Source organism: Hibiscus syriacus, unplaced genomic scaffold (genome assembly GCF_006381635.1).
Source record: "Hibiscus syriacus cultivar Baekdansim isolate YM2019G1 unplaced genomic scaffold, ASM638163v2 tig00010865_pilon, whole genome shotgun sequence".
Classification (NCBI taxonomy): Eukaryota; Viridiplantae; Streptophyta; class Magnoliopsida; order Malvales; family Malvaceae; genus Hibiscus; species Hibiscus syriacus.
Genome location: NW_024062233.1, coordinates 368,804 through 382,555, shown reverse-complemented (window position 1 = coordinate 382,555; position 13,752 = coordinate 368,804). Strand labels below are relative to the sequence as shown.

The following is a 13,752-nucleotide window of genomic DNA, read 5'->3' as shown; positions in this document are numbered from 1 at the left end:
TGTGACAGTCCACGATGGTTGATAATGAGACGGATATTATGATAGATGAATTAAATTAGAAACTCAAACATGACATATGAACTGTCATATCAATATTGTGGAACGTCACATCAATACCTGTGAACTGTCATGTCAACACCATAATGACCAACGGGCCGGTAGTTACGAACAACATTATACAAATCCTCTTGTTCCAACAAAATAACAACAGAAAGATAAGTATAGGAGCATACTCGTTCTTAGGAGAGCAAAAGCCCAACACTCAAAATGAAACTTGAAAAAGGAAGTGTAAATTGTGGAAAGCTAAAAAGAGTGAAGCCAAAGGCCCAATTAATGAGAAATCTCTTGTGCTTTCGTTGCTTCTTGTGAAGCAGAAGTTTTGGTAGTGGTAATTTGCTCGTAGAGATCTCTAATCTTCAACCCAACAATGGTCTGGAAGAGCCCGGTTCCGTTGTTACTTCCAGGGAAATCAGAATGCTTCAACATTTGTTGAGTTACTTCTCCATAGAACTTGGTAGATAGGTTGCTCAAATGGCTTTCGACGTAAATCAGTTCATCTAATCTGTCAAATTGCCCGTCCATCTCCACAATAGATACCTAAATGATACGTCCGCATGGAAGAGTTAACAACGAGTACACAATTCCAGAGTTCAGGGATGGACCAAGAAGGAAGAAAAATACCTCGTTTCTGAAGTAGGAATCGGGTCCATAGGCGAATTTGATGCCAGGGTAAGAGCAAGTGAGCTTCCTTCCGCATGGTATCCATGAGATGGTTGAGCCTTCATCAAACAGGTAAACTGGACTGAAATGATCCACCTCTTCTTTCATTATCAACCTAACCCTCAAAACCTTCTCCTCCGGAATCAACTGAGTCGGCAGCATATCGATCACTACATTGGCGTATTGCTTCTGAGGATCTGAAGTGCGCCAACCAAATTTAAGATTATTGTAAGTTTGTATACATGTAGCTACCAATGTTGGATGTGTAATAGGTAGGAATTATACCGATATAGTCGATACTGGCTTTAATGCTCTCAATGCTGTGTCCTCTATCAGCCATGTCCCTCTGCAATGTTTTGTAACAAAAGTAAGATGACGCTGACGGGCAAAATCCAGGCTTAGAACAACAGTTTTTTTTTCACATTACAATACAAAGTACGTCACCTGAATTTTCCATGCAAATTTGACCTCATTGCTGATGTCCAAATAGATATTGAAGTCCAACAGATCCTTCACACGCTCATCAAACCTATATTGAAGCACCCCAATTTGCATCGACAGTTGTAGTTTAAAAAAGGGCAAAAGGTTACTAGAATATACCAGTGAATATTGGCTTAAAAAAACTTAAATAAGAAGTCCATGCAAATTTGACCTCAATGCTGCTTGTTTTATTTTCATGTAAGCACAAAGCTGCTCTGACTACTTTATTTCAAAATCAAGCAAATGGTGTTGTCCTTGTTACTGATGTTAGGCCACGATGGCTCTTCCCTAAGCTCCTCAAGTTGGGTTTATATGTGTAAAGTTTGTTGGATCTCTTATGGTGAAGGAAGGATTTCGGTGATGATTAGGATGGGCACGACAATCGAACCTGACGAGTTATGACTTGATTCAATCTGACTGGATCAAATTTTTTTAAAAAAATTTAGGTTCGAATCGGATTGAGTTATGTTTTTTTAAAGGTTACGTTCGGGTTTAGGGTGAAAAATACTATACCTGACCTAATCTGAAAAATATAATTTTACATTATATATTTAAGAATAATTATAATAATACCCTTCTACATATTTTTTTCAATTAAATTTCTATTTTATTGAATAATATTTTTTAATAAATATATTAGTTCGGATCAGATCGAGTTCAAATTTTATCTTAAAAAATCGAATCAGGTTCGGATCAGATGAAGGATGTATATTTTTCAAAGTCAGATCAGATAGAAGATATATAATTTTCGGGTTAGAATGAGTTAATCGAAACCCACCCGTGCCCATCCATTGATTATCTCTTATAAATAGGATAGGCATTGATTGGGTTGAGTAAAATTTCCATTTAATTTGGCTTAACCCATAAATAAATATCTTTCATTTAAAATTCAATTCGATCTAAACTTAAGTGAAACATCTGAACTTAGATTAGTTTCACCTGACCCTCATTTTGAGATAAAACCTATATCCAACTCCGACACAATATATAGAAAACAGTTCTTAATTTTAATTAAAGAATAGTATAAAGAAAATTATTATTGTAGTCTTCCTTAAATATAAAAGATACAAGTACATTGTTTTCAAGTCTATTTCCGTTAACGCTTTGTTCAGATCAGTTTGACATAGATGGAGCATTCTGTTGGCAATTTGAAAGACAATTTTTCCTTGTGTTCGTGTTGACGAGGAAATCAAGTGGCAAGTCCCACAACATGATTAGGTTAGCCTTAATGTGGCAATTTCTCCTGGCTTTACTCCACAGACGATAATCATGATAAAAACTGATTTGTGGGTTTCAACAAATATCTAGGCCCCATGCTAAATCTTGGACGATTTCATGAATGCCCCAAGCTAACCTAAAACTATGAACTCGAGAAAGTAACTCCAAACAGATGGTTAATAAATTAAGGTTTTACATTTCATAATATGGATTAATTTATTTAAATCACGTTTGAGGACATGCCACGTGAAAGTAGAAACCAAGAAATGGAAATAAATTGCGATGATAAAGGATATGAAATGACTTGAACACCCACCCAACTCTCAAAAAGCCAGTAAGAACTATGATTCCCTACAACCTACACAGTTGTAATGGCATACAAACCCATTGTATTGTACCAATCCATTCCACAATCATAAAATGTCAAATACAATAACAAGGTATACTATTTATATGTAAAATACCAATTTGATGGAGCGTGGCACCATCAACAATCATCCAGACATGAACACAGCATAGCCGCACTTTCATGTCTCTTTGCTTGTGCCCCCCACCAGATACGACCACAGCACAACCTTGCTTTTATATCTATTACTTGTTCCCCCTAAAGTACAAGTAAATTTTCTGCACACCCCAACACACAAAAAGGTAAGCAACTAAATATCAGGCAAAGTGGTATACGGTTGTGTAAGGAAAATGATTTTAATCTATTACGACACTGATTTGATGGTGTAAAGATCTCAGTTTTCACACATTCACCGAAACTTATAAAAACAACTGTGCAGATTCACGAGCAGCATTAATAATTAAATCAGATGACATAGCCGTTAGCCATGTATCCTTTTTTTAAAAATAAAAATACATTAATAAATAACTAACGATTATGAATCAAGAGAAATGCTGTGTCTAAACCTGAATAACCCACAAGCTCAGCAGGGACTCCAAGCAAAACAGCCCAAAACCAACAAAGTAGAAAACCTGTAAAACACAAAAAAATTAGTTAAGCCCAAACATCTAATAAAATAATGTAGAAAAAAGGGTTAGACTCTATCAGAAGCAAAAGCATCCATGTATGGTCGTATATCTCTCAATCTCATTACTCTACTTGGAACAATGGTACCAAGTTAGTAAATTATATTTGTCAAAAAAATTGTGGACAAAAGAATGCACATCCCTTAAATTCCTACAACTAGCTGTGCTAATAAGAGGGAAATAATTCCAACATGCAAAAGAAATGCAACTTACCCCTGCTATCATATCATCAGAGATGACATCAATTGCCGCCAGGATACCACTGCAATTAGAGGCAAGAAAAAAATATAGTAAAATACAAGGTTAAAAAGGTGAATCCTTATAGGCATCAGAAAATACAAATCATAAGAAAATTTCAACATCTAATAAGCAGGCAGCATTTTGACAGGGCAAAACAGAACAAAAGGAGGGTAGAAGTTAGAACATCCCAGTAACTAGCTATAACAGCAGCTAAACAGGCTCAGATCGTCTATACATCCAATCGCAGCTAAAAAATACACAAAATTGCATGGACAATCAACAAATATGCCAACTCAAGGTCTTGCCGACTTCAAGAGCAAATTAAGGTATGAAGAACTTACGTTAATGATTTCCCATGAAAGACAACAGGAGGAGCAATTGCAGCAAAAATGCAAAACCCAAGGTGGAGCTATACAAAGCAGATAGACAGGTTGAACAAAAAGAAATAAATAATAATAATGCCTCCCAATCACTACTAAAACTCACCAAGTAGAACATGAAAAACCAACCAAAATTCAAGGCACTATCTGTCCTGTAAGGTGAAACCCAGCAGAACAACCATCAGCACACCAAAATTTCTCTTTTTTCAAGATAAAAATGCAATATTTAAACCAATCACTAAAGATTTACCTCATTCCTCGGTAGAGTGGCCTGTACCACAACACGTATGAAAGAGGGCATCCAAGCAACATGTAGATTACAGCAAGGAAAAAAATTTTAACACCTAAAACGTATGAACCAAGTTAGAATATAAATATTATTGCATGCCTAGACTACATTCCAGAATAAAGGAAAAATATCAGAGGATCAGAAAATACTTACCACCACCTTGAATCCAACATACAATCACTGCAATAACATTAAAAACGAGGCAAAGAACTATGCCTGAAATATGAAAAATTAAAGCATGTCAGTAATAAAAAACATGGAAGAGGTAATACGGCACAGACTTTGGCATAATTGCCAAATTAATACCTTACCGTAACTGTTGAATGAAGATTAAAGGACACTCCTACAAGGAGAGAGAGAGAGAGAGAGAGAGAGACTCTGAATACATTACACGATAATAGCATCTAGACAAACTGCATAAATTTGGTCATCAATTTTTACATGCATGTATGCACAAAATAATATTATCATCTTGCTCTTAAGGATTAAACTGGAAAAAGAACTACAAGCAAATAAGATACATTAGAGTAAAAAAAAGGAAAAAGACTAATACAACAATAAAATTCAGTTGCAAAAAAATTGAACTCACAAAGTTTACAAGATAGTCTTTTGCATAAACACTCGAACAATTTACATTAAAAAGGCAAGAATATATAGTGGAGAAAATTCCACAAAAATAATAAACCTCCATACCAAGCCAACTTGCAAAAGCAAGATATTGCAGCCTCTGAGCATGAACTGGTATCTCATTAGCTATATCATGATGTATAATTGGGAAAAGTGGTGGCCAGTTTTTATTGTCTGTGGAAACACCAGCTGATATACCATGACAAAAAAGAGGTAACGTTTAGTACTTTATCAGACCACTAGAAAAGAATACCAAAGTTAGACAGTGGCTTGTGCACCAATTCCCTTACTTTGTGAAACAGCATCTTCCCTTCGCTTTATATCCTAAAATAAAAAACGAAAAAAAATAATAGAACAGATGTTAAATAAATTCAAAACTCAAGTTGCAGTAGCATCAGAAGAACAATTAATGCCGTGCCCAAGAAAGGAGGCATCACAGGATATAATCTAGTGAATATGTATTGACTTGGAGGAAAAAGAAAGCAAGAGATTTATGCTTCTAAACAAGCACAGAGTTAAAAAAAAAACCTTTTCCCTTCTTTTAAGATCAGCTTCCCAAGCTGCAAGATCCTTTTCTCTTTTCTTGGAATCCTGCGATTAACAAAGTCAATAAAACAAAGTAATCAGTCATCCCTTAAGTATTAATGCTATAAAAATGTAAAGGACAAAGAAACTTCATTACGTTCATTGTATCCAGAGGTATATCTACAGTAGCATCATGTTTTTGCCCAAAACCCCGAGGTTCAGATGCCAGTGGTCGTGCAGGAGCAACACCACTATTATTCTGCAGTGACACTCAAATAAGTAAAAACACTAAACAACGAAGTAAGACAAGGGAAACATCAGTATCAAGTGATATAAATAATGCCAAATAAGCATTAATTGTACAAATAACAGCACTTAACATGGCGTAAACTACAAACATGACTAGTGTGTATCAACGTTATTACTAGGGGTGCTTAATGAGTGAGCTGCTCGAACTTGACTCAGTCAAAACTACGTCAACACTTGACTCAGGTTGATTCAACTCAAACTTGCGCTTGACTCAAGACCTTTACGAGTTGAGTCGAGCAAGATCCAACTCGATTTGATAAATTCACGAACAGTTCATTAACCTTTTTTATATTTTTTAATAATTAATTTAAAACATTATTCCATTAAAAAGTCTAATTAATAATTACTAGGGGTGCTTAATGAGTGAGCTGCTCGAACTTGACTCAGTCAAAACTACGTCAACACTTGACTCAGGTTGATTCAACTCAAACTTGCGCTTGACTCAAGACCTTTACGAGTTGAGTCGAGCAAGATCCAACTCGATTTGATAAATTCACGAACAGTTCATTAACCTTTTTTATATTTTTTAATAATTAATTTAAAACATTATTCCATTAAAAAGTCTAATTAATAATTACTAATTTTCTAAAAGATAATAAGAAAGATGCTATTTAATATTTTCTACTAATTTATTAATTTTTTAATAGACAACAAGAAATTTACTAAATTATTAATTATTAATTATTAAATTACTAGATTTTACATATGGTTAAAAAAACAAGGCAAAAATTTTGGTGAACTCAACTAGCAACGACTCGAGTATCGAGCAAAAATAATTTTAACGAGCACAAGTCGAGCAAAATTTTATCAAACTTAACCAACAACGAGTTGAGCAACAACACTTTTTAACGAGCACATAATCAACTCGAACGATAAGCACACTTACATAGATGGTCCTACAGCTAACAATGAAGAACTAAGATCACATTCAGCACAAATTTAACTTATATGGTCCATAAATTTCCAAATCATAGTAACCAATTTTGAAACTACATTCAATATATATTATTAAGAAAACAACATTTAAATTTATATTACATTTTGAGATTCGAAAATAGAATCCACCAAAAAAATACACACTGAAAGTTTCAGATGCTAAATTATATAGTTTTTTTTCATTAACTACAATAAAAGAAAAAAAATCAACAATTAGAAACCATTTCAACAACGAAATGTTTGCAACCAGAATTTTCAGATCCAGTATACTCCAAACCTAATTCCGAAACTACCCTTGAAAAATCGAGAAACCGACTACCGCACACATAAAACAGAACAGAAAATGTACATCTGAAAAGGGCGAAAAAAGGAAAACAAGAATAGGAAAAAAGAAAGACAATACCGAAAATGGATTGACTTCTTCTTCATCGAAAGGATTTGGATCGTGGTGGCGATTCATACTCTCTTTCTCTCTCTATGTGTTTCAGATCCAAAATTTTATCCAAAGTAAGACCAGTGTTTGTTGAGACTTAAGATGGTGAACTTCTACTTTACTCTTTTCGTAAATCGACTTGGCTTGGGAGTGACGCGGGATAATTTGTGCAATTCGATATTTGCCCTTTTTATTTTGAAATATTTAGAGTTTGGACGTGCTAGGGTAAACACTATATCTTGAGGTGAGACAAGACAGATCGTGAACTATTAGATTAAGGTTCGATAAATATTTGGATTGAATGGACTCGATTTGAGTTCTTAACGAGCCGAAATGAGTTACTCGATATTCAACTCGAAAAGCTCGTGAGCAGCTCGGAAAAATTTTAGATTATAATTTTAGATTTTTAAAATTACATTATAAAAAATTTATTAAAAATACATTATTGATAATTATAAAATTTTAAAAATATATTAAAAACTCTATAATACAATTACCTCAAATTTTAATTATTTTAATTAAACAACTCAAGTCTAATTGTTACATTGTATATTATTAAAAGAAAAAAAATTAAGCACATGTTAGATTACACCCTAAACCCTAAACCTTAAACTATAAACTATAAACCTTAAATACTAAACCTTAAAACCTAAACCATAAACCTTAAGCCTTAAATCTTAAACCCTAAACCCTTAATTTGATTATGTGATAGAGGTTAAGTTATGCATATGTAATAGTACATTATATATAATGTTAGATTGGATCTTGATAAAAAAAAATTGGGGACATACTTAATATTTTTAAAAAATTTAGGAATATAAATTAGATTTTTTATAAATTTTTAGTCTTGATGAGATTTAAAAAACTTAAAAAGGGGATTTAATTAAAAATATTTAAAAATTTTAAATTTAATGCGAATTTTAAAAGGAACAAGCTGCCCTTTTCGGAAAATAGAATGTTATATAATTAAGGACATTAAAAAAATCAGTACCCAACGGATTTGATCCGATCTAAGAAGATTAGACTTTTTTATTTAAAATTTAGACTTCGGGTTGGATCATATTAAAGTTTAAGAAAAACATGTATTACTCTATGATAGTTATGAAAAAAAAACACTTCTTTATATATTAATATATTACTAGTTGTATAGCATATTTGAAAATCCACCTTTGCTACATCAACATGTATAGCATCAATTTCTTCTTGAAAATCCAACCACCCACCAGAGGAACAATGAGCTTCTTCTTCATCAATTTCATCTCTTTTCCCTGCAAAATACGTTTTCTTTTTAATCACGTTCACATTTTATTTTCAATATATTTATCTCACTAACAAAAATACCAGTAAGTCACGAAAGAGAGAGAGAGCGACATGGAAATCGAAACTTCATGGTAAGTAAACTATGGCTAAATCGACTTTGCTTGTTTCCCTTTCCAATTTCCAGGTTTGAAAATCCTTTTTCTTCTTCCTAACGTTCCTGATTTGAAATCGAGTAGGTTCGCTCACCAAAAGGGTCTATGATTTTGAATGCCAAATTACCTCTATTATTTATATAAGTCATTTGGGATTTTCTTCTATGTTTATTAGTCATGTGAGATTGTTTTGTTTTCATATTTTTACTCTTTAGACTTTTGTGATGCTCTTCTATGTTTCTTAGCCATGTGATATTTTTTTTAAAAAAAAATTAAACCAAACGACATCGTTTGTTATGTTTTTTTAGTCACAAATTTATTTTTTTATTATAGTTATATAATTATATTTATTATTTAATATGTTTTACCTTAAATATTATGTTGCAGTTGATTTTAATTATTTTGTTTCACTTGATTTTATGGTTTTTAAGTTATATATGTTATAACTTGCTTTGAATATGACTTGTGATATAAAAAAATTATTTTTTATTAAAAAATTTATATTTATATTTAATTTTTTAAATAATTAATTATGCGTCGTCCGATTCTTTCGGTCGGTCTTATTGGTTCGACCGGTTGAACCAGTAAATAGGTAGCACGACCGGTTCGCTGACCGATTCGGTTCTGAAAACCATGGTGTTACTCATGTGTTTTCAGCTTTCGCGACGATCAGTAGGTTCCCTTTCCATATTCCTCTCAAAAGAAAATGGATAAACTATGCGAGTAGTCCCCTATGTTTTGGTTATGATCGACTTTAATCACACAAAAAATTAAAGGAAATGATACCTAACATTATAAATCCGTCCTATTTATGTGGCACTTCAAAAAAAATAAAATTATAATTATTATTCCCTCCTCTCTAAACAATTGGTTCATCAAAAGCAAGGTTGCCACTGAGAAGAATAAACAATTTGGTACCCCCTGAATCACTTTTGGCCACCATTAGAAAGACATCAAGAATGTTGATGGTAGAATCATCAAACGACAAAGAAAATCACTCCGAAATTATGATGACAAACAACCTTCAGCCTAAAATGCGAGTAACCATCGCTACCCTCCGGCCAGATTCGCACACGACAGTGCCACTCTACAGGTCTCCATCCCAGATTTAGGAACCCATCATAGACATCACCTATAGCCATGAGAAGCAGTAGCAAGTTCATGGGGAGCCCTTTGGCCGCTGCGCAGGCAAAAGGTTCATAGAAGCATAGGCATCTGATTAAACATGGTGTCGGACATGCATTTCCAACCTTTGACACCAAAGTTGCTAACTACCCACCATGTCTAACCCCCCGAATCCCAAAGCAATTGCAACATACGTAATAATTTCGTTAATGGATGAAGAATAAGAAAATAAGAAGAAGAAGAAGGAGCAATGGGTGGTTAATAGGGGAAAGAAGAAGAAGATGGGGGCAGTGGGAACCACATGATTTTTTTTAATAGTCACGTAATAATTTTGTTAATGAGTTAACATGTGTTAATGACAGATAGACTTAAATTGGACGGATCAATAATTTTAGAGACTTAAATCGAACTGAACGATAATGTTATATATAATTCCCCCTTAATTTCTTTTTTGGTGGCCAAAGTCGGTCATAGCAAAAACATAGGGGACTATTCATATAGTTTACCCAAATAAAATTTATAAATATCTACTCTATATTTAAATTTTAAAATAAATTAATTTGTAATTTAAAATATTAATATTATAATCTTATTAACATTATTCTATTCTATTCTTTTTATTTTTATGTTTTATATATTATTAAATAAATTTAGTTATTTATGATTTGAATTTAGGCATTTTTTAAGTGAGAATATATTTATTTTTAGTTCAATTTATTCACTTAAATTTAAGGTTTAAGGATCATTTTTAACTTTGTAGTAGATTCAGTTTATCATTTTTGTCGTTACGTTATTTTTGCATTAATTTAGACTTTAAAGTTGCTTAATTGCGCCGTCATATACCCTAAACCTAACTTAAAATTTCAAATCCTATATTATAAATTTTAACCCTAAACTTAAAAAACTAAACCCTAATTTATAGTTTAAAACCTTATACAATAGAAAATATTTTGAATAATGATACAAATTAAACAACTTTGAGATCTAAAAATATACGAAAACATCATAGGAATAAAAAATACAAATCAAGCCTACTACATGAACAAAAGTGACCCTTACGCCTAATTAAATATTAACTTAATATTTGAGACAAATTTATGAGGTTATCTAAGAGATTAAAGGAAATATTGTTTTTATTAAAGATTTTAAATTCAAACAGTTACATTTGTATAATCACCCTAACTATTAAAAAAACTTAAGATAATTTAAATAAAGAAATCAATTAAATATTATATTAGCGGTACATTTTCTTATACCTTTTGACATGTTTTCGATCTTTTTTATCAGTCAATCAATTATTATTTTCATTTGTATTTTTCTCAAGGTTGTATTTGACATCGTCTCAACTGATTAAGATGTCACTTATTTGTTATCCTATTGATCTTTCATGCTTTGGACTCTTGAATTAGATTTGATACGTGATTGCATTCATGAATAGTTTTCTCATGTCGCTCGATTCTGATTATATCTATAAGTAATTCAGTTTCCTTTTGTAATTCGTTTATCATACAATCAGATCTATTTGTATATAATTTTATCCATTACACATGAAACAATATCTAGAATGCTTTCTACATTCACTTAAATGCCTTATCTAACAATAGTTGCATATCTGAATATGAGAATCTGTATCTGAACAACTAATACTATTCGGAGAAGCAGTTATATCAGAAGAAAGAACAACAGAATGAGGCTTTGAAACAAATTTGGCTTTGAAGGTTGATTAATGTAGGATTGAGTTCTAAAAGTTCTAACATTTTTTATGATCAAACTTAAAACTTTAAGGAATAACGATAATTTTTTTACTATCAAAGTTGCTAGGTTCAAGCCACTAACTCTCTTTTTAGATATACGAGAATCACCACTTCTTTTGTCACGACGTCCTTGAATAAATTCAATTGAAACCATTCGATTTACTACTAACTATTGAAAATCGGATATACTTCAAGTGAATTGTGCTGAAGCCCAAAGTAATGGTTATCGTTGTTTTTTTTTGCCCAAAACCCCAAGCGGGTTAATTATTTAGTGTATTGGGCCAATATAGATTTTATTTTGAAAACTACGACATTATCTATAGTGAACACCAAACTCGTCACCTCGAGGTGACAATTTCCATAAAATAGATTTTTTAAATTATCCGTGTGAATTGGGCCCATGTGGGTCATTATTTTATTATCATTAAAATGACTTGTCACCTCAGCGTGACGAGCCCGTTTAAAAATATTTTTTAATTACAAAAATAAACTAAAATAAAAAGTATAAATTAAAAAATTGCATGTAACTCGTCACTTTGGTGTGACAAGTTCATTCAAATTCAAAAAATTAGTCGTTGGTCAACGTCTATATGGGCAACGGTTATGGCCAACATTAAAAGTAATTAAATAATTGGAAAAGTAAAAATTTACAAAGAAAATTTATTTATATTTCTTAAGTTATTGACAATGTCGCGGAATGGTCGAATGATAATATCGCGGGGCTCGTCGAGTACGTCGAGGTCGTAAGCTTTGATCGTCGTCGTCGTCTTGTCAAGAAGGTGTACTTAACACACTATGTGATCCGCCTTTGAAATGTGGTGATGAATTTATGACATTTGAAGCCATCATTGTCGTAATTGCGTCGTCTTGGCTTCTACTTTGTTGATCATATAGGATATGATCTCACTCACCCGCAACGCTTATTTTGTCGAAGATGTTTAAGTGTATTGCGATGCATCCCATGAACCTTCAACTCAATTCAGTCGTGTCTAAGCTCAAGTATGAAATGGAGGATAGAAATTGAAACTAGCCTGAGATGCATAATGGTATTATTCAGCTGCAGATGTTGAAACGGAAGAACACGACAACGATGTTTTCTTATACTTGGATTTGGCACATATGACCTTATGATATTCTTATTCTCCCATCTCTTTCGGTGTCGTGAGATATGGTTTCCATTTGCTTCATAATTTTGGAGATGGGGAGAACAGTCAAAATCTAAGTATAGCGGTGTAATGTCGAGACGTTGGGGGAGCGATTGTTCACGCTGATTCCACGCGTTGATGTATATAGCGTGCTTCACCGACAATTTTATGTATGTTTCCCATGCGTATCGATTCTATGGAGAGCGTCCATACCAACCATCTGCGTAAGAATCAATTGATGTGACACAAACTGTCGCATCACTCTATCAGTAGCGTGCCACTCAACAAATGCATAATGAAATAACGGCGTCATGACACACCATAAGTAGGACCCTAAAAAATTCCCCTTTAAAATAACTGGTTGATCTCCTCGTCAACATACGAAAGCCAAGAGAACTGTAAATATTAAATATCAAAATTAGTATATATAAAGTTAAAATGATTCAAAAAAAATCGTATGTCATACTGCATATCGACCGGCTATGTCGATCATCATCCGTATATCTCACACAGTAACACCCGCCAACTTTGTCTCGATATATTATGATGGCATCTAAATTTTTTAAAAATTAATAATATTATAAAAAAATAAAAATAATAATTAAATTTATGAAATTACATGAAAAATAATTACCTTACAGCCAAAGGAAACTTGATCGGGGCTATTGTAATCGATGTAAAAAATGGGAACCGATACCACACCCACGATTGTAGTAATATTAGACAATCTGCTACATCGACTTTTAGACCCGACTGGACAATTGCGACCTTGCAAAGTTCCTGGTACAGAAAGACTAAAATCACCAAGCCCCAACTGATATTACGACACACAACGAAGTATTCCAAATATAGTAAATACTAAGTGTGCACCAAATTATCAAATTTATCCAGTAATAATACTCCTCCGATCAGTTGGAGAAGATATGCTCGAGACGCAAAAATAACTTCCTCATCGGTAGAATCATCTGTCACTTGGAATTCCGATTCCAACCATGTTATCCATACCCGGAAGCTGTCGTTGACGTCGGATGATGTCCATTTTCCCAAAACTTGGTAGACCAACGATGTGGGGTCGTACATGTTCTAACTCACCACGGGGCTCCATTCACAGAAACGTCGAGTTTGTA

The 13,752-nt window shown here is 33.0% G+C and overlaps 2 protein-coding genes across 3 annotated transcripts; both read right to left on the bottom strand.

Annotated features, from left to right (window-relative positions):
• Positions 1-330: 330 nt before the first annotated feature.
• Positions 331-1,275, bottom strand: LOC120204357 (phosphoribulokinase, chloroplastic-like). The gene is made up of 4 exons (XM_039204449.1): positions 1,165-1,275; positions 1,006-1,066; positions 682-917; positions 331-597 (listed from the first exon to the last, which is right to left on the bottom strand). The coding sequence occupies exons 1-4, from the start codon at positions 1,273-1,275 to the stop codon at positions 331-333; spliced, it is 675 nt and encodes a 224-aa protein (XP_039060380.1).
• Positions 1,276-2,966: 1,691 nt separating this feature from the next.
• LOC120204388 (secretory carrier-associated membrane protein 4-like) lies at positions 2,967-7,317 on the bottom strand. Of its 2 annotated transcripts, XM_039204489.1 has the most exons (12): positions 7,160-7,290; positions 5,669-5,770; positions 5,515-5,577; positions 5,277-5,310; positions 5,053-5,175; positions 4,513-4,575; positions 4,321-4,414; positions 4,177-4,222; positions 4,032-4,099; positions 3,664-3,712; positions 3,331-3,396; positions 2,967-3,042 (listed from the first exon to the last, which is right to left on the bottom strand). In XM_039204489.1, the coding sequence occupies exons 1-12, from the start codon at positions 7,214-7,216 to the stop codon at positions 3,010-3,012; spliced, it is 798 nt and encodes a 265-aa protein (XP_039060420.1). In that variant the 5' UTR covers positions 7,217-7,290; the 3' UTR covers positions 2,967-3,009. The 2 variants fall into 2 exon arrangements, with proteins under 2 accessions (XP_039060420.1, XP_039060421.1); XM_039204490.1 differs by lacking the exons at positions 2,967-3,042; positions 3,664-3,712 and having other exon boundaries at positions 7,160-7,317.
• Positions 7,318-13,752: the final 6,435 nt, after the last annotated feature.

What these genes read in the sequence shown, in the direction of transcription:
- LOC120204357 (XM_039204449.1), bottom strand. Translation starts at nt 1,275, where the DNA reads ATGCAAATTGGGGTGCTTCAATATAGGTTTGATGAGCGTGTGAAGGAT. An exon ending in AATTTGCATGGAAAATTCAG is followed by an intron (nt 1,067 to 1,164) that starts GTGACGTACTTT and finishes AAAACATTGCAG; the next exon opens with AGGGACATGGCTGATAGAGG. An exon ending in AGCCAGTATCGACTATATCG is followed by an intron (nt 918 to 1,005) that starts GTATAATTCCTA and finishes GGCGCACTTCAG; the next exon opens with ATCCTCAGAAGCAATACGCC.
- LOC120204388 (XM_039204489.1), bottom strand. Translation starts at nt 7,216, where the DNA reads ATGAATCGCCACCACGATCCAAATCCTTTCGATGAAGAAGAAGTCAAT. An exon ending in TGCTTTTGCAAGTTGGCTTG is followed by an intron (nt 4,576 to 5,052) that starts GTATGGAGGTTT and finishes TTCATATTTCAG; the next exon opens with GCATAGTTCTTTGCCTCGTT. An exon ending in CCACTCTACCGAGGAATGAG is followed by an intron (nt 4,223 to 4,320) that starts GTAAATCTTTAG and finishes TTCACCTTACAG; the next exon opens with GACAGATAGTGCCTTGAATT.